This window comes from Mycetomoellerius zeteki, unplaced genomic scaffold (genome assembly GCF_001594055.1).
Source record: "Mycetomoellerius zeteki isolate Tzet28-1 unplaced genomic scaffold, Tzet1.0 scaffold19, whole genome shotgun sequence".
NCBI lineage: Eukaryota > Metazoa > Arthropoda > Insecta > Hymenoptera > Formicidae > Mycetomoellerius > Mycetomoellerius zeteki.
In genome coordinates, this window is record NW_017256854.1 from 812,623 (window position 1) to 836,445 (window position 23,823).

The window sequence follows — 23,823 nt, forward strand, 5'->3', positions numbered from 1 at the left end:
AATATTTAAAGTACTTAGTGTACTTGTTGATAATAACAAATATATATAATAAATACATTTAAATGCTGAAACTGGCTGATTTTATCAATAAAATTAATTTATTTGACTTATGTTGTCATTTTTAACTCCACAATTATAAAATTTTACGAAATGTTACGAAATACTCTCTTTTACCAGTTAATCGAGTAATAATATTTAATGTGATACTTAACCGTTCGAGCCGTTTGACCTTGAGACTTTGAGCTTTTGCATTTGCATCAACACATTTAATATCATAAGCCAACTTACCGTGTCATAAGTTCTAAAAGAAATAGGTAATATATGTTACTAAGTAAGCTTTTTCTCTCTCTAAAAGGAATTTTTTTTTAATATGCGCTACAACTTTTCTGTTTAACTTTTTCGCATTACAATCCTAAAAATGTTGAACTAGATCACATAGGCGAGACAGTTTTCCTTTTAGATTTCGCTTCATTGCGCATCGTGGAGAAAATGTCAGAATTACTGAAATTTCTGAAATGTATATCATACAGTCCTTCATGTATCATAGCGTTTATCAACGTTCTCGTGGATATTCTTGAAATTATCCCCACGGGATTAACAAAAATACTATAACCATTTCGCTAGAAACAAAGAGCATTCAGAACGGTGAAAAGTTTCGGTAAAAAGGCAAGATAGAAAAAGCAACAGAAAAAAAAGAAAAACATAGATAAGAAACGAAGAGAAATGTGCGAGCGATTCACGCGACATTCAACGCCCGTAACGGCTTTTATTGCTGGCCGTTCATTAAGCCGAGTTACTTTGCTCACGCGAGCGTATTGGATGAAGCAATTAAAGCCAGTTGAGATATAATTTATCCGTCGCGGAGTTACATAAAGTTATATGTACGCCCGCGCCTGTGATTCGCGTCCGTGAAGAACTTAATTGCATTTACGCCATTATGGCCTGATTGAGGCCGATATCGATACGAACTGATTCAGAGTCCTTAACTCGACCACTTGTGCGATTACAAGATAAAGTGCAGCGCGGAAAACTGCATATTTACGTTACAAGTGCGTACTTTCACTTTCGATCTAACAAGGAAATGCAGAGAGATGTTTTCCTCTTCGATTTTGATGAGTTTTTAACAACATATTGTATCTAGACCACAAATAAGGAAAAAAATCTTTTTTTATGTGCCCTCATACATTTTTAGGGGATGAAATACTCCTTTTAAAAAAAATCGATGATTGTGCTTCCTTTCGAAATTAATTAAAACCATAAAAGATACAAAAAATATTTTTACTAAAAGTTGAATGATTTTAAGAGTATTATGCAATAATGGTAAACAAATTTTTTAATAACAGTTTTTATTTATAAAAATATAAATTGAGAAAGTTTTTTCATTATTATTATATAATACTTTTAAAACCATTCAACTTTAAAATCATTTTTTTATTTCAAAAAATATTTTCCTAGTTTTCTCCATCTCACAGTTTCAAAATATTCGTTTCAAAAAAGAACCGATACGAACTATTTTTTTCAAAGAGATACGTTATCTTTTAAATGTGAATATGAGCACAAAAAAATATGTTTCTTATTTTATAATTCATATTAGAATGACGCGAATAAATCAAGAGAAGTGAACTATTTTTAGTAGCAATATCATGTGTTAAGTTGATAAACAATTTTAATAATTTTGATGCTAAAAAGCATCTTAGAAGGATATTAATAATTTGATGCTAAGAATTTTAAGAACTGTAAATAATTTAATTTATTGCGAGAAATATTATCTTAGTCAGGATTTGAACCCAGATCTTCCTTATTTTATGCGCGTCCTCAGTATTCGATCACCGAGGCTTCAGCAATATTTGTGTCGCAATAACAAATAACTAGTGAGAGAATACTCTACTCTGGTTCTTGATTGCGTTTCAAGACTGAAAAAGATTTTGGTGCGTGGTTTGCAGAATTGGATGTGTATATAAATTCACTTTGAATTAATTAAACACTAAGACCTGCTTTGACTGAAAATAAGTTTATTTTTAAAAATTGATTTCTTATTTTGGTCTGAACTACAACATATTAAATTTCATCAAAATCGGGAGTCGACACTTTTCCGTGTTTTCTTTTAAGATATAGAGAATATCACGAAACAAACTGACGCCATTTCTTCAGTAAGAAACATAATTTTTCACGAGAGCTTTATTAACGCGGAGAGCTATGTTTCTTGCTGAAAAATGAAGAGATTTATATAAATTTATTTCTACACAGTAGTTCCGGGATTTAGAATACAACTTGCAATTAAGATTGCGGATTGTGGAAATTCGTCATTTTGATATAAATGCAACAGAGAAAATTTGCCACCATTAATGACACAATTGGCATTACGTTCCCTATTGTCATTTGCTTTATTTGTTTTCTTTGTATCAGAATAAATTAGAATTTTCCAAAGCAGTTAACCGGCTCTTGAATTACGTTATCGAGGAATTGTTTGAACGCTATTTAATTAAAGTCTCTCCTGTAAACTTTTTCAGTTTGATTGTGTCGCTTACAAACCAATGTAATAGGACATATAAGAATTCTTTTAATTATCTTTTAATCATCAATTTTACGAATAAGATGTAGGACAATAAAAAATAAATCTGAAAAAATCCTTACATGAATTCTGACTCATTGCAAGTTTTTTCAATAAGAAGTATGGAACTCTCAATTATTACAAAAATTGTAGCTTATTTTTTATTCCTTTTTATTTATAAATTTATGTAATAATGAAGAAAGATCTTAATTTATTATAGGTGAAAAAATCTATATCAGTTTTATACTCGATATAAACTTCTTTTAATAAGAGATATGGAACTTAATTATTAAAAAATCTATCTTAATTTTAACTTACTTGTTAGTTTTTATGCAAACTTATGTAATATTAATGGAAGATCTTAATTTACCAAATTATTTAGCATTTAAGATTAAAGAGAGAGCTAAATAATCGAAAAGTTGTAACAGACGGTGCTAAAGGATAATTGAAACATCATTATTCCGATGCAGCGTCGTTTTTAAATTTTAATTCTGAATTAATGCGCGATAACCTTGCATCGAGAAACACGCTTGAGAATTTCACGTATAATTAAATAAAGACTTTCCTTAAGTTCTATTTTTGCCGTGGTGTTCCAGCTGAATTTCGTTCACATTGCGCGGTAATGCCTTGCCTTTTAGGTGCGAGCGGTAACGCCAGCAGTTCTGCTTTTGTTCGGAAGAGTTTCGACTAGTTTTGCTCGTAGAGCAGCGAGAAATGGTGTTACGTTTAGAGATTTTATCTCGTTCACCCCGATTTCCTTCGCGCAAGATGACGGTCGAGGCTGCGCCACGACGGTACATGCCTCGGTTTTGCTGGAGTATGCAAAGCGAGTTCTTCCGCTTTCTCCAGCGAAGTCGTGATCACGATCATTAATAAAGCAGGAGATATCTCTTTTAGAATGTTTTTCTTCAGGTTCTGCTTCCTTCGGATAGCTGTAATCGAGCAAAATTTAATAGTTCGCGCAGATTATCTCATTTCTGAGTTATAACTTAAGATTATTACCGATCTGGTCTAAACATGTGCAATTTTATTTCACATAACAATTATAAAAATGATGAAACATATGATTTTTAATGTGCGATAATCTGCGCCTTCATTGACACACTTGAGAATTTCATAATTGCTTCTCATGCTTCTTCTGCAAGGAGTCTTCATTCAAATGTTTTGAAAATACAACGGAATTATCTGTAGTTTCCGCTATATTAATTGATTTAACCTTTAAGTAGATAAGTGATTTAAAAATATGCAAGTTAATAGGTGGGTCAGAACATTCCAAAATAGATTTTTATTTTGTATATAATTATATATTTTTTTACTAGTATATTATATTAAATTACATTAGTTTTAATAAAATAATAATTATATAATGACATTAGTTTATAAAGTTTTGCGCAACAGCTTATTAGAAGACTGTTTCTAGGATAATTTTAATGCTGAGTCCTATCTGTCATCGAAATATTCCTATCAAGTCCAGTTTTTTATAAGAAAAGATATCTTTTCTAATATATATAGTGAAGTTTTATGGAAATTAGAAAACAAATCAGAAATATTGAGTGTTCAATTTTGTTTTTATATGATTAGAATCTCTTTAGATAGGTTTTACGTATTAGAGCAGTAGTCGCCTAACATGTTTTCATCCGAATACTTCTGATAATGTTTCTCAATTATTCAATAATATATAATATAAATTATATATTGAAAAGTTCATTTTGACCAACACATGTTACCCAAATTATTTAAAAAGAAATGTTGTATTTTAAAAATTGACATACTATATCTTAAAAATATATCTTAAAAATGACATACTCTGTTTTAATATTGATGTACTACATTCTAAAAATTTGATGAAATTTTTTTGATGGCAGATTCGAATTAAGCGCTCCAAAATACATTTCAAAAAAGTTATTTTCTTCTCTTGCACTAAAAATTATTTAAAATTTATAAATTAGTGTTATCATATATTTTATCTTCTAATCAAAAGAATCAGATATACATATTTTTATCTATATGAAAATCATTCTTTTATCTGTAAAAACATTTTTTCGGAAATATTGCTTTTCTAAATTATTCAATAAAATATCAAAAAGACGGCATTATAAAGAAAAAAGAATCTTTACTTTGTTTCTTGTATGATACGCTGATGATAAAGTAAAGCCATTGAAATAATATCTTTATCTTGATACTTGATTATATGCTTTTCTATACATGGATCACAGGATGGCAGGCAATAACTGCGATCGAAACCGACGCATTGAATCGCACCCGCACGTCGTTCATTCGAGGATAACGTTTTCCGCTGCCATAAAAATGAAACGTTTCCACAGAGTGACGCACGACTGTTGTTGAGCACGCATCAGTGCGTACGCATAACTGCTCATATAAAACTGCTTTTTTACAACGACAATTGTGGCGAAGGCTATAAAGAGGTCCACCGCGCGATTTCAGTTAGGTATCCTCAACTATTCCGAGGGCTCTATTACGGTCGAACGGTATCGTGTAAACGCTGAAACTTCGATCCAGTTTTCCGTGAACAGTCGGTTGCAACGCATTCTAATCAACAATGTCACCAATTTAGTCGAATAATTGAAATGTGCGAGTCGCGCTATCGAAACGACGTTCCGTTTCGAGAATTCGGCAATTTATATCGTCGACTTCACAACCGTGAAAAAACATATTTTCAGCAATAAAAACTAGTTATATCTAAAGCGTTTTTGACTAAAAAGGCTTAGTGAAATCAAAAAAGCAAAAGAAAAATAACGCGTGAATATTTTTGTTCTATTGATTGTATCATATTGAATGTGCGTATGTAATATTTGGTAATATTTTTTCATGCGTTTAAACCTTTAAAACTCGTAAATAATTTAAAAGTAATTTCCAAAATCTACACATTCAATTACATTCAGATTATTGTTTAAACTGTAAATTGATATGTTTTTAATGTGTCGCTATATTAATAAATATATATGACATTTTTTGAGGAATTAATATTGAAACTTTTTGATTTAATCTAAATTAAATTTATTTATACATAGGACATTCACATCTGATTAATTATTATCAGCATTAATCGTTATCGTAAAAGAAAAAAAATTTTGAATTGCTCCCTTTAGTCTTCCAATTCAATTCAACTTTTTTTATCAAGAGAAGCGTAAATAAATTTAAAGATATAACGTTTGTAACAAGTACATGTTTGTAATTAATTATCAAACACCAATTGAATTTGATCACATCGTTGTGAATCAGCTTGGCTTCCGTCGATTTACCTAACTTTGTGCATCCGTGGAGTATCCGAAATGTAACGAAATAGAGTCCGACGAGAAGTGAGAGAGGTCCTTCTATCTCAGTGTCTCCCAATTTAATTTAGCTACGAGCCTCTTTGGAATCCAAGGAAAAGTTGTGAAAGGTTTCATCCTACACTTTTATGTAAAGTTGCAAAATTACATTTGAATCAAGTAAATGTGACGACAGCCAAATAAGTTAGAATGGTAGAGATTGCAACTTCGATATATTAATCAGATCCAATTGAAAAAAATTAAAATAATTTAAGTAAGAATAAAATTAAAAACATTGCATATATTGTGTTGAGTATTTTCAGCTTTTTATTTTATCGCTAACACTGTAATATCTGAATTATCATCAGTATAATTTAATTTATAATTCTTATAAGGTTTCTAATAGTAATTCTCCTTTATATTGATTTTACGAAATTGTTTGGGAGACACTGTTCAAGTTGAATCGGAATTGCGGTTCGAAGAAGTAATCAGACAAACGAGATGGCCGGAAGAGTAGCCGGTGTGTCCAATGTATCTCGAAACAGGAAATAAACGCGAGTTCTTCGGGACTTGCAAAACTCACCGGACGCGAATTCGTGCCTGAGCAAGATGGCTAAGCTCATTTATGTGGGACAGCAACCATAGAACCAGAAAATCTTCAGTTCTCGCTTCTTATTCTTGCAAGCGAAGCAGTCTTCATTCAAATGTTCGGAAAATACAACGAAATTAGTTGTAATTTTTGCTATATTAATCGTTTCTTTTTAAGAAAAAGAGCGAGTTTTATGTAAAAAAATTTATATAGTTTTCTGAAAAGTTTTTTAAGAAGTTTTATAATGGTTACCAATTTTTTTTAATAATTGCTCTGTCTTGTTTGCCTAAGTAATTTTCATAATTTTCTTGTATTTAAAGTCAATAAAACGAAAATCATGTAATTAAAGATATATGGAAAGGACTAAGATTTTGTTGAAGTACCTAAAAATTTAAGTAAATTTAACTAAATAAAGAAAGCTAGATCTGAATATAATTTTGTTGCACCATCAAAATAATTAAGAAACTCAAGCATGAGTAATAGTGCAAAAAGTTTTGATATTTTAGCAATCAGCGTGAGCAACCTGCATGGTTAAAATTTTTTTATATATCTGTCTAAAAAATCTTCATATTCTAGTTAAATTTTTAGATATTTCAGCAAAATAATTTTTTCCGTGTAAAAAAAATTTCGGAGTTTTTAGAATTACTTTAACATTATACAAGTAAACGATTTATCATCACGTTATACATCCTGTTCGCTTTGTAATTTAATGAAAATGTTTCACTGAAAGACGTCGCTGTCAAGAGCTATCATTGTAAGAAGGTATAAGCTTGAGATGTCTCCAACGCAGTTTGAATGAAATAAGCGCGGTCATCCAAAATTCGACAATAACGTCGCCATTTTCGTATATATCATAAAATGTGTACGGGTTTTAGAGTTCCAAGGAGGTTGACCAGAAGGATGACGAATATCTTCTTCAGAAGCGAATTCTATGGAGATAGTTGGGAGAAAGATTTATATTCGTTGTATGGACCATCTCAAGCTTACAAAATACTCAAACACGGCACAATTTATTTTCGATGTGGATTCATACTGAAGGAGATCAAAATCCGTAAAGAGTCCACTACATCCTCTTTTTATTTGACTTATATATTATAGTTTTGGAAAAAAAATGAATCGGAATTATTAAATATAAGTTGAAGTCAAGATACGATAAAGTGAACAATCGTAAATATATTCTCGTGTCTAAAGTCGTTCGTTTATCGTATCATATACAAAAATTTTTTTTAGCAAACCCTGATGTATTCGCATCTATGCGATTAATTGTGATTTAGATGCAATGATTTCTGTACAATCTCTTATAAAGTCTGTAACAACCCGAATTTGGATACTGAACATGTGTCGCGCACATTTATCTGAGGATCTCTCACAGCTGCGATCTATGCATTGCAGCTGGCGTACCGTTAAAAGTAGTCTCATTAAAACTTAATAAGTATCGTAAAACACCAATGGCCATGCTTTGGCGCCAATTATTTTATTCCTTTATGATCGGTTTATTGTTTCTCTATTATTCGCTAGTAAACAAAATTATTATTATAATAGTTACGCGATGATAAACATGGAACTAGCTAATGAAAAATAAATAGAAACTTTTATGTATAAAAAAGTGTAATCAAGTGAAGCATACGATTTTTAAAACACATGAAAAATTTTTATTTTTTATTGAAAAATTAATGAAAAGCTATAATTGCGTTTACACTTGCGTCAGTAAAAAATCTTATGTCATGTAGATATTCGATTATTTTGTATGGAAAAAAGCACGAAGAACGAGAGAAAAGAAATATACAAAACACTGTCTTCTTTTTCCTCAATCTTCTTTCTCTTAATCTTGTATATATGAAAATTACAACATAGAGGACATGGAAACACATACATGTAAGCATCTAAGTTGTGCAATGGTTAAACCATTTTTCTTACAAAGTTCCTTGACGAGTATTTCGCGAGATACTTGACATCTTCATGCTTTCATAAAAAGCAGTACAACGAAGTTCTTAATGAATATATAATGTACATAAAGGAAAATCTGGTTTATGCATACATCATATTTGTGAGATGTGGTCATTGAAAATGTAGCTTGAAATGAGAACAAGTTAAAAAATAGCCATAGAGAATATGGCAGTATGCGACTTTAAATATGCTTGAGTTTTAAGTATGCTTGATTAAAGAATGACATTTTACTGATTACAAAGAAAGTCAGTATGTATTTTATAGTTAACGCGATATGGAATTACGGTAACAGTAGTGATATCTCAAAGGTCTGAGAATAAAATTTTTAGTTAAACCGTATGTATTCATAAACCATATGCAGTAACTAACACCTACAGATAGCACAGAATATTTATGATAAATATTTATTATTATTCATTTTTTAAAAATATTATATAAATATTTTATACATATTTTTTTTTTATATAAAGCTTTATTCGAAATAGTATTAAAAGATAGAAGAGAGAAATATTTAATGTAATATTTATGATAAATGTAAATAAATATTTCTGATATTTCTTATTTGAATTATAATGCCTTAAGTATTTTCATAGCATTTACTACAAGATTTACAATATATATTTATAATATTAACAATAAATGTTTATGATCTATGCAATCTAAAACCACAAAATTATGTACAAAATATTTAAAATAAACCTTATAAATATTTATGAATATTTTGTAAATATTTTATAAATATTATGTGCTGTCTGGGTACATATTTAATGTTAGACATAAAAATATTTCTTGTATGAAAAATATCATCGCGTTTTGAAACGTTACTATTTCGACATTTTTATAATAAAAAGTTGGCGAATTGTATAAATGATTTAAACAGTTGTCTCTTCTGGCCTCATCCGTAATACTGATAGGGGAAGATCACCAATACCGACATACCACTTTATTTTTAGACAATATTTCTTAAACAAAAAGTAAAAATACAACTTCAAAAACATAAATACAAATTAAAAAGTGTCTTTTATCACAGATAGTATAAGCAGTTTTTATAATACTGTTTGCAATTTTGCAATAATTAAGTTTTTCGTAAGTTATGCAAAAATGAGCGTCTCACAAAATGGGCTCCAAAACTGACATAGTAGGCAATAATGCCAACATTCCTATTCTATAAATAAAGATATATCCTATTCTGTATAGAAAACTAATTTATGAAACTATAAACATTTAAAATGACGTAATATTATCAATAATACAGTCACTATTATTTTAATTATGCAATTTGCAAAAGAACACCGTAAGAATTTTCTTTTCGGATCCATAGAATTTGTTTTTAGCTGATTTGGTATAGAAATAAGTCACAAATATATGAATTATGAGTTTGTACTTCTTTAATTAGCTAAACATATCACATTTTTATTAGTGTTAATAAGATGCAAAGATTAGTTTCTAAGAAATAAGGGGATGTCGCTTTAGGAGACCTATATCTTGATATCGGTGATCTTCCTCTACGAGGAATCCTTGCATTTGCGGTCAAAAAATTTACATTTAGACATTCTTGGAAAGTTTTGTGCGAACGAGCTTGTGGGATCACTCAAGGGAAGATCGAGGCTGCGCGATTAATCCGCTAAGAGCTACGACGGCTACTTGCCACTCGAGCGGAAGAATGCTTCTTGCTTATGCCAATCGGCATTGACTGTTGGCGGAGAAATGGGTCAGACTGAAGAGCAACGGCTAGCAATCCGGAAAGTGCGTTTATCTCGATCGCGATAATTTGTCACCATAAATTCAAGAGGGTGCGAGGAGATAGCGTGATGTTTTTGCGACGTGGTACACATTATTCCGGGATGGCGCGGAATTCAGTTAAGCGAATCGTGAACTTCTTGGAATACCTTGAATTAGTCGTCTGGCACGACAAGTCCAAATTGATGTGCGAGATATTGAAAAGGGATTATATTGTTATGTGATGTATGGCTTGATTAGCATATGATATTCACTAAACAAACCAAATCGAATTTAAATTGAATGTCGAGTCTCAGGAAGAATTTTAGCATTTTTAAAGACTTACTTTTGCTAATAGAACTGTAAAAGAATCATTCCTGTGAGAAGTTAAAATACAAAGGAAAAGATCTCTCTAAATTTCTTGGAGTGAAATCTCACTTCATAAGATTTTTAAATACTGCCATCATTGAAAAAGAGCGAAAATATTTGAATTCTTTTGGAGTGACATTTCACTCCGAAAAATTTAGAGATATCAAAAGAATCTTTGAACGATTAGAATAAAACTTGAAGCTATTTGTAAAAGCATATAAATTCTTGAAAATTATTAAATCTCCTGGAAGAAATTTTTTATTTTTTTATTTAGTCCGTAGATCTTTAATGAATTATTTTAAACGGCACTTTTCTAGAGATCCTATAGAGGAGAAGATGATATTATGGCGGAGATATTAAGGGAAGCCATAATATATACACTAGCCATAATACCACCTTTTTCTCTATTTAAACAATAGATTTTATATTTTTTTTAGAATATCACTCTGAAGGACTTAGAAAAATTAATTCAGTTAAAATAACTTGTAGTAAATAGATTTGTTTGTGTGCTTAAAATTCTTAAAAATTTTTGTACTCTTAAAATGAGATAAATATTTCTTCGAGTGTTGAAGAGAAAGAAAGCAAAGATTCTGAGGGAGAGCAAAAAGTGCAAGCAATTAATTTCTCTTAAACAGATATAAATGTGAACTTATTCTCACATTCTTTATACATCTAAATAGAAGTTACTAAACGTGCTGACAATAAATATGTAGCTATTATCGTAACTTGCCGAATTGCAGTGCCATTGTTGCGAAAATATAAGTGGTGGAATTAGGTGGAATTAGCTGGTCTCTCGCTGTGGAATTCAAGAAATGTTCGTGAATCAGTTTAGGTACGTCCTGTCGGACCTATCGTGCCAGGTCGACGAGGATCGTGGCACGCCACGGGAGGCTCGACCCATTAACTTAGAAATATATAAGATCACGGAAGCATATCACGGAGTTGGAAAGTTATGCGATAGGCCGCTCACGAAGGTGCATGCGTCGTCGGGAAGTTAAATTACGCGGTGGATCCTCGACTTTTATGTCGGGACTCAATGAGAATTCTTTTATGTGTGAATCCAAGACTTGGCGATATCACTGCTAGTCAGGTTCACGAAGATAATCACGAAGACTCAAGACGAATTGAGATTCATCCGTGAAATTCTTATTTGAGATCTCGATTTTTCGTGCACTCGTTATAAATGTTTTTATAAACTTGGTTGAAACTTGGTTGAAATGCTTTCGCGTTTTTCCATTTGGCGCAAAATGCGTCATAAATGCGATTGAATTGGAGAATTTTTTTAAATTAAGGTTAATGGCTCTCTCAGCTGAGTTGTTTAGTTATATTATAAGAAACTCAATTAATAACAAACTCTACCGCGATTGTTTTTTCAAATATCTATCACGATGCAGGCAATTATAAAATTATTACTTTTATTGTTATTTACGTAAAATGAAAATAATTGCAAGCATGCAAAATATTACAAAAGTTGTTAATTTGATATACTATAAACATTAATATCTAGAGACACGGTAGTGTCTCGGCGCTAATAAATATTTACATTTATAATAAATATAATTTTTACGCAGGTTTCATTTTTTTTTTTATAAAAACGTATGTTTATCGTTTTACATTTATTTATTTAGAATTAAAATGTGTCGAGTGTTATTACAAATAAATGTCACTTTTTCTCACACCATCAAATATCATATCGTAATTGCTATTAGCGGCGTGAAATCAAATTCATGTAAACCCGCCGACGACGAATTTGCTTTTCGGAGTGGCCTCTAATGATACTTTATGGCATTAATTAATATCTAATGGCACAATATCAGTTTATAATCGGCTCAACAATATTGTATAAGGTATTACTGAGGAAGGACGATCCGTGATCATGTTTCAATATAATTGGTAGGAAACTTGGTGGACACAACGCAGGACGTTTCTTGGATAGCGAAAGCATCGTCCTTAATTGCTTACGCGCAGCATTACACTTCACGAATGCGAGTCGTCCTTTGTAGCAGACATCCTTAATTTTACATCATGTAACTTTATATAACACGAGGCGGCGAAACACACACATCGGGTATTATATTATTCACGACGTTCTAAAGTACGGAGTGCTATGTAAACGACCGAAATAAAGATCAGTATATATATGTATACTGAGGGAGAATAAACCACCATATTGTATCTCTCTGTTATTTACTAACTATGAAACAATGTAATAGGCACTAAGCTTTCTTTCAAGCTTGATTAAGTTGGAGAGCCCGGAATTGGCGGTTGTACGGTTTTAAATTGCTCAAATAACTTACCTGTTCTTCGTTCTTAGCATAGCACCGGTTGGCCCATTGAGACCGCGTTATATATTGCATTTTGTGGATTATAACTTTCTTCTCTTCAATCTAACTTGTATTCTATCCATATTCTAAGAGTTGTGAAAGTGATAATCCTTATTAGTGTTATCTTATTTAAAACAATGAAATATGACTCAATTAAAATAAAATTCAAAATGAAATAATAAAAGGTTACGAGTCAAGCTCGATCTTCAACTCTAAAGTCTATTCACCATGAGTGAAAAACGCCATATTCGGTCAATGCAATTTTTCTCGTCTAATATTTTTTATGAATTTATACAATTTCTAGTTCAAACAAACTGTGCGTCGATTATTTGTCAATTTTAAAATACAGTCCTAAACCGACACTGGAGAAGTGATATCACAAATTAGATTGACAAATAATTTAATATTATTGATGCTAATAAGCATCTTTTAAAAATCTGTACATAAATAATTTAGAATTTATCATTGTAATTATTGTTATATAAACTGTAATATTTAAATTATCTTTGCTTGAAACGTGTATCTCTTTTATAAATGCAAATGTATGAGAGCTATCTCGCAGTAATATCTACGCTACAAAGTGTTTTACTCTGTTAGATATCAAAAGAGCAACGGTAACTCAATCTCTGGATTAAATAACATTTTGTTATTTTTAATTTCCAAATGTGTCAAAATGTAAATCAATTCATTTCTGTAGTTAGTTTTGAAATAAATGATGCTCATGTTAACGCACATTCATTTTGTAAATAATAAATTAAATTTGAGGCAAATTTAATTTTCTTGAATTAAATTGTTTAACTCCATTGTTTTAAGTAAATTAACAATAAATTGAGTAGAAATAGTAGCGACCTAAAATAAATAAAAATAACTCAAATTGGGTATGTTTTGATATTACGAATTTAATAAAGGTATCAAACAGTTTTATTGAATAATAGCATAAATACAATTTAATTTTGCAGAAAACGATACAGTAATTTCACAGGGAAGAAATATACATTTTTATTGACGTAACCGCCACTATACGTCGTTCTTAAGCCAGACAACTTCATAAAACTCATTTATATCGACAAAAGATTATTGGTTTTTTGACCGACAGTTTTGCGCTCACACGTATATCCATTTATCTCAGACTTTACCCTACAATGTCTCTAGAGGCAGATTGCAGGATATTACTTCGCTGACTTCGTGATCTCCTTTTACTCCCCGCTTAATGTGCAATTCGTGAGTTCCAACTGCGCCTGAAAGGAACGCAAAGGCTCATTTCGTTCCGGACGCTGTCGGGTAGCCTGAAGTAGCGGCGCATTTCGCTATCCCGATGCCGGTATTACACGTCAGGTCAGACGTTACAGATGGGCAATTAAAGTTACAACCTACCCCCCGTGAAGAGCTTAGCGAGATGCGAGATGTTTACTGTAACGATGGCCGCGTCCGGTCTTTTTTTTTTTTATGTAGTTGAACAGCCTTTTATCAGCGAGCTGTTTAACTCAATCGATGCCCAAATAAGGATTTAACAATCTTGTAAAAATGGTTAACTCGCCCATTGCCGGTAACAATTAACATTTAAAACATTTATCGCTTCCAAAATAAAAGATATCTGTCTCTCGATGCTTGAAGAGCAAATTTCATCCAAGTTGTTCTCCATTTCGTAACAACCTCGCATTTGTTTGTGGAGCAGCATATAATGGTAAATATCTACAATTATCTTGTTCCATCAAGGACCTAAAACAGATTGACGAATCACTATGAATGATTTCCTTCTCTCCGTGATTTCCTCGTTACTCCTAGTCGACCGATGTGAAGTGCCGTGGCACGCGAAACGATAGATCTATACACATCAGTCAAAAGTCATGACGTGTAGCGGCAACAAGCGTGCAATTACTCGACGAAACAAGAAAGTGTTTCAGTCTATCGGGTGTAAAATGCGAGGGAAAATTTAAAGAGAAACGGCACCGACCGTCTCGATTAGAGTGAACGCCACGCGTTTGCGCGGGTAAATAAACGGTTAAATTATACATTGTTAAACGACGGACAGGCTGAAACGGCGCACGGTGGTGGTCTATTTTTGAAGGTGGCTGCGCGCGGAAGAAGAAGAAAGCTCCTTGAATAAAACATATCTACCGCCGGCATGTCCCGGAGTCTTTACTCATCCCTTCGCCTCATAGCCTCCTACATCTTCTTCTCCGCTTCCTCTTTTTTCATTCGTTCTACCGTTAAACATCCGTCCGTTCTTGGCGAGGTCATTCGGGCGACGCCACATAATAGCAACCCGTTAATGGTAATAAAGTAAACGTGTTGCACCCGAGAAACTTGGGGAATGAAGTTTACCGTCGTGGAACGTCCGAAAGTGTGGCAATTTCCAAAAGTCATTCCACAGACGTTGGTATTTAACGTACGTAAGATCATGTAATTTTCGTAATTCTCTGGAGCTGACGGTGAGTCCATATTGGATTTACTTAATTATAAACGTTTTTTCGTTCAAAATGTTAAACAATTCAATTTGTTTATGTTGCTAAGAACCTTGCATTAATAATATGGAAGAAGTGATTTGAAATGCTAATCAAAGTTAAATAATATTTTATTATTTTTAACTCCCATTATATCAAAGTGTCAATCAATCCATTTCTGTGGTTAGTACTAAATATAATACATTTTTTTGAGTTAAATTGTTTAACTTTATTATTTTAATTAAATTAACAACATATTGAGGAGCGACAATCTGTAGAAATAATTAAAAATAATTTAAATTGGATAATTTGATAAATTTAACAGTGCAATGTATTGAAAGGAATTCGTATAGTTTGTTTTTTTAAATATTGTATAAGCATTTATTCAATTAAATACCTACATATGTAACTATGTATATACGTTCCATTATTGAGTAGGTTTATGGAACCGTGTGTGCGCGGGGAGGAGTGATGTACAATGTATATGTATCGATATTAATATATAATTATATATGTATCTGTCTCGATGACTATTCCATTAGTAATATTAATATGTCTGACATTATTATATATGGATGTACATATAGTTATATATATATATATACAATTAAAAAACAAACAATACTGTAAATAAAGATACTTTTCATTTTGATTATACTCAAAATAACTTTCAAACGTACATTGGCCGATAGAAATGTCTTTACACATTCAAGATGGATGCGTTTCGGAATACTGTCGAAACGCATACGGCCTGTATTCATAGTCGGTTCTTATTTCAAGACCGTCTTAAGTAATGTCTTAAGACGCCAATGCGGCCCTCTGATTGGTTTATTACACCTCAAGGTGTCATGAACTTAGACGGTCTTAAATATAAAATCTAACTGCGAATACCGGCCGGTTGTTTTATGGAAATTTTTGATCAGCATTTATAAGTTACAAAATATCACAATTCCAATTTGACTGAAACCACTTTTTCTATATATATATATATATGTTTATATAATTAGTGCGAAGTTCTTTGGATTATTCTTATTCAAATATACTTGTACTGATAAGATAAATTTTTGTTTGAAAATGAACGTAGATACTAGAAAATTCTGATGATATCAACCAGAATTCTAGTTACCTAAACTAAAAATTATAATTGATTCAATCTGAAATTTCTGATTTGTCTATTTTCAACCAGAATTCCAATTAATGCAATTAGACTTTTTTTCCAAAGTAGTATTCTCTCTTTTTTATACGAGTTATGTCATTTTGATTCCTTGAAATTAATTAGTACCTTTTACCTTTTAATTAACATAAATTAAATTGATCTTACAGATCCGACGTCAGTAACTGTGTTATTGATTTTGATGTAATCTCCAGAGGATTAACAAGCAGGGAAACTTAAACTGCCTCAGGCATGAAATTAAATCAGTTTTGATGACTCTTACGATTGCATTAGATCTCACCGGATCGTGTTGATGAATGTAAAGTTACGAGTTTCATTTACCTCCAGCCATTTATTCATAAAATGATTTATCAATAATTCCACAAGTCGCTTGATCAATTTTTTTTCTCCCTCAGGCTCCGACAGCAAGGTGTCGGACGTTGACGGACAGCCCTACACAACGTTGCTCTACAGCAACGGCCCGGGTTACATACATCCGCGGAATATTCTACGGGAAGCTGGGAAAGATTCCATTCAGGTAAGGGAGGCCCATTCTCATTTCCGTACACGCGAAAGGTAGTTTGCCAGTGTTTATTGGATCGGAGAATGATCGAGTGGCGAAATCGAGATCGCGTTCGAAAATCCATCACGTACCATCGCTGTTCGTGAAATATTCTGCCAAACACTTCCGACTGCCTAGTGCTTATCCCCAACCATTTTCTCGAGTATCCTGAAATACCGTGTTCGATGAGCGCTAGGAATTTTTAATCTTGCTGTAAAATTAATGAACGGGCTACACGATCGAGCATGAAGCAAATTTTATTTTGATAAACAAATATATCAAAAGTTTTATATATATAATGATCGTGTAATGATATTCTTAGTAATGCATAAAAATCGCACTACTGAAATAATTATTAAATTTAAAAATATTAATAGAATATAATTAAAATAATGATTTAATTTCGGAAATATTGCAATTTTAGATATTAAATGGTTTAAAAAATTGAATTAATTTCAGAATTATGTTTTATTACTTGATAGAATAGATTGTATATATGGATATTGGCAGTCTTTGCAACATGTTTGATTTAATTTAATTTAATTTTTTATGTGATGAAATTATATAATTTTCTTTCTTTTATAAATTCCACCGATAAATAATTTTTCAAAATTCAAATGGGTGCTAAATGAATTGCATATGAAGAGAAATTTAAAATGTGACACATCTAGTTGTAAAAAGTGCAATACAATGCATCGACTGTTTTATTTAGTGTCATATTTATAGATTTATATATTTTATTCTATTTGCGCTTGTCGTTTATTGATTTTTAATTTCCTTCCCTGACATAGCTTTTCCATAGAATTTATATTTATTTTCGATCGAGTTTATGTTACATTGCACGAACGCGCGTTTTCCCTGCTTTATAAGTTTCCACATATCATATGTTTACATGGAGATTTGAATTTATACTAATCTGTAAACAAAACTGTTTTGCCATGTGTTTCGCAACTATTCGTGTTTTCTCACGTATTCACCGAGTTTTATATCATTTTGTATTTACAACATATCGAGCAGAGACATTTTAGCATTCGCCGAATATTTACGATACGGATATTATTTGATGTCGCTGAGTTACATCGCGGAATATGGGGTAGATCATTTCGCGCTTTATTCGCACTTCGCTTTATATTATGATCCCAAACTCGTGCGTACAGTAATTTAGTCTTCGATGCGGCAGGTGTGGGTATTAACAAATTTTACGCGCAAATCCGGTACGCTGTGTATAATTACGATTTTACTACTACGATTATTTAAACATAATGTATTATACCACTATGTCATTACGATACTAATGTAAATTAATCTTGATTAATTTACTTGAACAGAGAATGTGACTGCCTATAATATATTGAACATATCATGTTTCCTTCATAAATTTTTCCTGTATAAATTTCCTTTTTCACAAAACATCTCGATTACATTGTTTAAAATAAATTAGGACGATGTCGAGATCGAGAAGCTACAAACTTTTCTGAATTCAATTCAAAACGATTTTAGTTAAATTTTTATTTATCGAGATATTTATAATGTTACAAATTAAAATGCTCTATTCAAAGCTTGTTATTGCGTATTTGCAATATTAAAATCCTACTCTTGAGATTACAAAGTAACAATTTGCGCAATCTTTTTGCTCGCACTTTCGGAATGCATTGAGGAAAATTCGTTCTAAAGTTATAAAGGTATCATCTGGCAGTGTGATTCTCGAGTATGATATTATTCAATTCCTCGGAATGCTCCGTCAGAGTGAATCGTCATAAGCGGTAAGTGATCCGGGATGAAAGTGATTAAAATCTGGATGACTATTGGGACGATAAATTACGTTGATCCATCTGTCCTCTTTCACCGATAATCCTTATAAGTTGCAAAAAGGAGAATGAGACATTTCGTCACCTTAAATTCATGCAGTAGTTTGAATGAGAACATTACAAAAGAATATTAGATGAAGAATTATTACTGTGAGAAAAATATAAGATATACGGAAAGAACGATTATATTAAAGTATCTAAAAATTTAGATGTATACAGATTTACAAATAATTTTGTTGAATCATCAAAATAATTATTTATAATACTTCAAACATGATAAGCAACGTTGCCAAAAGTTTTGACATTTTAGCAACTAGTTTGACCGTCTTATATAATTATTCTGATCGTCCAAAAAAATAATTTCAGATTTCTATTTAGTTATATTTTTAAATATTACTTTTTTTAGTAAAACCTTTCCATACAGTGATCGTTCAAATCTGCAAATTTTGCTTTAATATTTTTTAATACTGGTATCTGTGAATCAAATACACTTGTTTTTGCGACTTTTTATCCATATAGACTTTGAAAGGTTAATAGACATAAGAAGACGATACATTTTAACAATGTTTGAATAAAAAAGAAATTGGAATAATCTTAATTAGTAATCTCTACGATTTATTTGCAATAATTTTTTGCATTATTACGTAAGGCCTGTTAAGAATGTTTAATTTTAAATCTCGTGTAATTAAATAATTAAAGAGCCACACATATCGCAGTTTACAGGTATAAAAAATTTTTATTAATACAAATCACGCTTTTGTGAATAGTTCTATTGTTTGGCTATTTGAAAAGTTGCATTGTAATCTGCATGCTTTGCCGTTATGTTTGCTGGAATGCATACGATATAATATCATTGTGAGTGCATAGTTTGAGCTGGGATAGTATCGCGTAATATTGCTACGATAGTGCCACGTAGACCCTTGTTCGGGTCGTATTTTCTACGGACTATCATGTAAACGTAAATTCACATAAATCGATATCACGCAAAACAAGAAGTGTCCGTATTTTACGCGGGGAGATTGCTCCCATTTTATGAGAATATGATTTACACGGTGAATGTCAGGTATGCATTAAGCGCGTAAATCTGGATCCACCAGTCGGTATTAGCAGCAAATCTCGTGACCATAACACAAAGTACATACGCAGTAAACGTGCATGCGATAGTGCCAAAGTAAACAGTGACCTAATTTCCGATCGAACAGTTTATCTCGAGAATATGAAGAGAATGACTCGGAGTTATATTTCATCGCCGTAACCTCTCCGTAACCTGATTTTTAAATGAATTATTAAACTATATAACAAAATTATGCAATGCAATGGCACAAGATTAATATTGCTATTGAAACAATATGATATGAATTTTTATAATTTGAAATTAGTTGTATTATTTAAACTCTGAAAGGTTCATTGTAAGCAAAATTCAATATTGTAAAATTATCCCATTAATTATAACATATGGAATGCTTCAAAATTTGCGATCATGAATGCTTGTATGACTAAATGGTGAACAATGTCTCTCATTCATTTCTATTTCTGTACTTTAATTTGTGAGAATTTTGTTTTGTGGTTTATGATGCGATGACAAAATGGTTTTTTTATTTTTTACTAACAAAAATACTGCCATGATATCATGCTAATTATGGAAATAATTATTGTATCGATGTTAAAACAACTTGAAATATATTTACTTTGTAAAAATGTTCTACGCTAAAACTGGACTTATCTAACCTCGCATTTTATATGTACCGACACGGTGTAATAAAAAGTAGGTACGTTATTACCCACCTCAGTGATTTATGTCTGCAATTACATGCTCGGAGTTAATGCTTCAGATATCCAGGACGAATTAAACACCGTGCCGAGCTGATATCGAGCTATTTAGTAGACGTCGACTCCCTTCGTTCGCACGATATAGCGCACAAATTAATGAGAATTTTTCAGCTTCGATAACTCGCCCGTTCTTCGTTGCGCCGTTTCTTTCGCCCTCGTATTATGCCCTGCACTCCTCTACATTCCTGAAGCGCAAACTGGTACAAATCTGTTCCGCCCCGCACGATCGACTTCACCCGGTTCGCAGGGGTGTTCACTCCGCATGAAATATCCGCCTCTTGTAAATGTCTTAAAACAATCCTTTTCGCTCTTTATTTACGCAACCAGAATTTTTTGTCCCGTATGACAATGAATTTGCTAATGAATACTCCTTTTTGTTTTTATCAGGATATTATTTTATAGAAGAAAAGAGAGAGAGAGAGAAGCAAGGACAAAAAATAAAAATTCAGAGCTTTAAATGTGATTTTAATATTTTTCCGAAAGATATAAAGATTTTAGATTTTATACGACAGTTTATATTATAATGAATGCAATATAATTCAGAATTCTATCTAATCTGCCGCGGCGTTAGATGTTTGTTTAATAAATTTAATGGTTATAGCCATTATTGCTTATGTATCTGATCCTCTTGTTTATCTCGGTAAGCGCTTAGAAAGTGTCCTGGTCCATTCCATAGATTTTGTTGCCGAGAATAAAGTGCACGAGGTATGCTTCGCTTTGCGATATCTCCGAGTTTTCACATTACCCAATAGAAATACCGAAGTCAGGATGTACTGATGGCGGATAACGCTAACTCCGTACGATATTTAACGCTCTCCCGACGGACCATAATTCCTTAAGACGCCATTTCTCCAGTTACATCCTGCTCCAATGGACGACCCAGAAGCTCGACGTTGCTTTACGTTTACGCAATCATCGTCGCTGGGAGGATTTCTCTCAGGAGAACGCGTGGTAGGATTTGAGAAATGCGCGAACATCGGCGAAATTTTTATCCATTTATTTTCAACAAACGACTATTTGCCTTACGATTGTTGCTGGGCAAGTATTCTTCGTGGGAAAGATACTTTTGGAATTTTTCATATGGAATGTCACAGAGTGACAACCGAAAGCTGCAAAAATTAAATAGTTGTTATCTTGTATAGTGAAATGGAAAATGAAATGAATTAAATTTTCTGTAGAGGAAACCGTCGTTTTTGTTGGCGCGAAAGGAATATACATTTTTAAACTCGTAAAAATAAACGTAAAAAAGCCGAAAATTTATTTAATTACATGGCTCTGTGATGTTCATTCAGAAAATCTCGGCATAAATAAACATTTTCATGAAAAGAATTTATTTAGAATTTTTTAAAAGGAAATCACGGTTAATATTAGAATGTGTATGTTATAATTTTTGAGAATATTTCGATTGTTATTTTCAAAATTATTATCTCGAAAATATATATCACTAAGCTACTGAAACTAGTTCAATCTGCTTCTTATTTATTTTTACAAATTTATTCCTGTATGTTTTTTTTATATTATGTTCCAATAAAAATGATGGATTTCTTTTACAGAATAGTGATCAATTAATCTTACTCTGCCTACTTATTACAAAATAACAGCAATTCAGTTTTATTACTTTCCGTTTGTTATCCTGTGAATCTTCTAAGAATTTATTTTTATATTTTTAAGGATGAATTCAATCAAAGAGAGCCGCACCTATAATTTTTATATTTATTATTTGCAATGTTAAATTTATCTTTTGCTCTCTTTTCTCGTCTCTTTCTCTTTTTCCTTTGACAAATTTATAATAAGAATAATGTTTCTGCCTAGTTTCATATATTCTTAAGAGAAGCATAACGTTCTTTGTACTATTCTTACAGACATTCAATGAATGTAGCGCATCCCTTTTGCATTCTTGTCAAGACTAGCAATACTTTCTTTGAAATTATTGATATTTTGCTTTTGATGCTGAATATCTTTTATATAGATAGTTTGCCTCTGATCTTAGCTGGATCGAAAACTGTTATGATGTCTAAAAAGAAATATTGAATATAGAAATATTTAACGATATTACCTAAATCATGTGGCTCAGAGTATGTTCAACCGAGGTAACAACATCCAATGCTTTTAGAACTACACTTTCCGATTCGTATTATAAAAGAGGAAAGAAAAAGAAAGAAATCGTATCCATCTTACTGGGTGTTTGCGACGCGAGAATAAAAATAAATCTAAAATCTTTCTCGTTTGACACATTTATTAATGCGTTACAAATTGATTTTAGTTGAATCGATTGTAATTTCTTTTCTAACTTTTGCTCATCGGAATATAAGCCTTTACAAAAGATCGGAGAAAGATAAAATAGGCATCCCCGCATCGTCATCATCGCCATTCCAACCGTATCTTCAGCACTTGTTGTCTCTCCTACGGGCATAAAGTTTCGTTCCATCCTCATTGCTCAAAACCACTTCTTCCCGAGTCTACCCCAGGACGTGTCGTGGCCTTTCATTCGAGACGAGATCGCGGCAAAGGGTCTACAGTGTCTCGACGAGAAGGAAATATTGTGAGAGAATTCCCTTTTTCGCCTCAACGGTGCGCCTCATTTGAGCCGCACAACGTAGCCGCAGGCGGAATAAAATGCAAAGAGAATTGCAGCGGGTCGTAGTTGAAACTCACGGCGATATCTTTCCGAACCAGCTGTTTTAATTTTATTCTCGTTTAATTCTAAAATGTGCGCCGTTTCCGTTGGAGGAAGTTCAATTTTAAAGCAATACGAATTACAATGAGATAAAGAAGAACAGTATTTTCTGCCAATTCTTGGACTTTACTGATTTTAGAATTTCTAGATTAGAAATTACGGAAATGTAACAAAATATAAATATAGTAAGAAGCTAAGTAAGTGTAATAAATAATCTGCTTGAACAAATTGTCAAAACAAAATAATGTATTGAGTTATTAAAGAAATTTTTGAAATTAAAGTTACAATTTTTTCAAATTAACTTATTAATTTTATATTATGTTATTTGTATTGTAAAACATGATATTTAAACAGCATGATACTTTACATCATATTGTAAAGCGTGCGAAAGATTAATCCTTTCTTATAGTTATTTTATTTTGTTTTATTTTATTTTATTTTATATGCACAGAACGTAGTTATATCATTTTCACAATTTTTATAAAAATGAATATGAAAATTAGCACAATTTTAAACATTTTTTTGGTTCATTAATTGCAGAATGAAATATATTTTTATTAATGTAATAATAATTTTAT

The 23,823-nt window shown here is 31.7% G+C and overlaps 1 protein-coding gene across 1 annotated transcript in view; it reads left to right on the forward strand.

Moving 5' to 3' along the window:
- The window catches only part of LOC108721993 (uncharacterized), a 110,511-nt gene that overhangs the window by 26,241 nt on the left and 60,447 nt on the right, over nucleotides 1-23,823 (forward strand). The window contains 1 exon segment of the mRNA XM_073512025.1: nucleotides 16,785-16,906. Within this exon segment, the coding sequence (XP_073368126.1) occupies nucleotides 16,785-16,906 (122 nt within the window).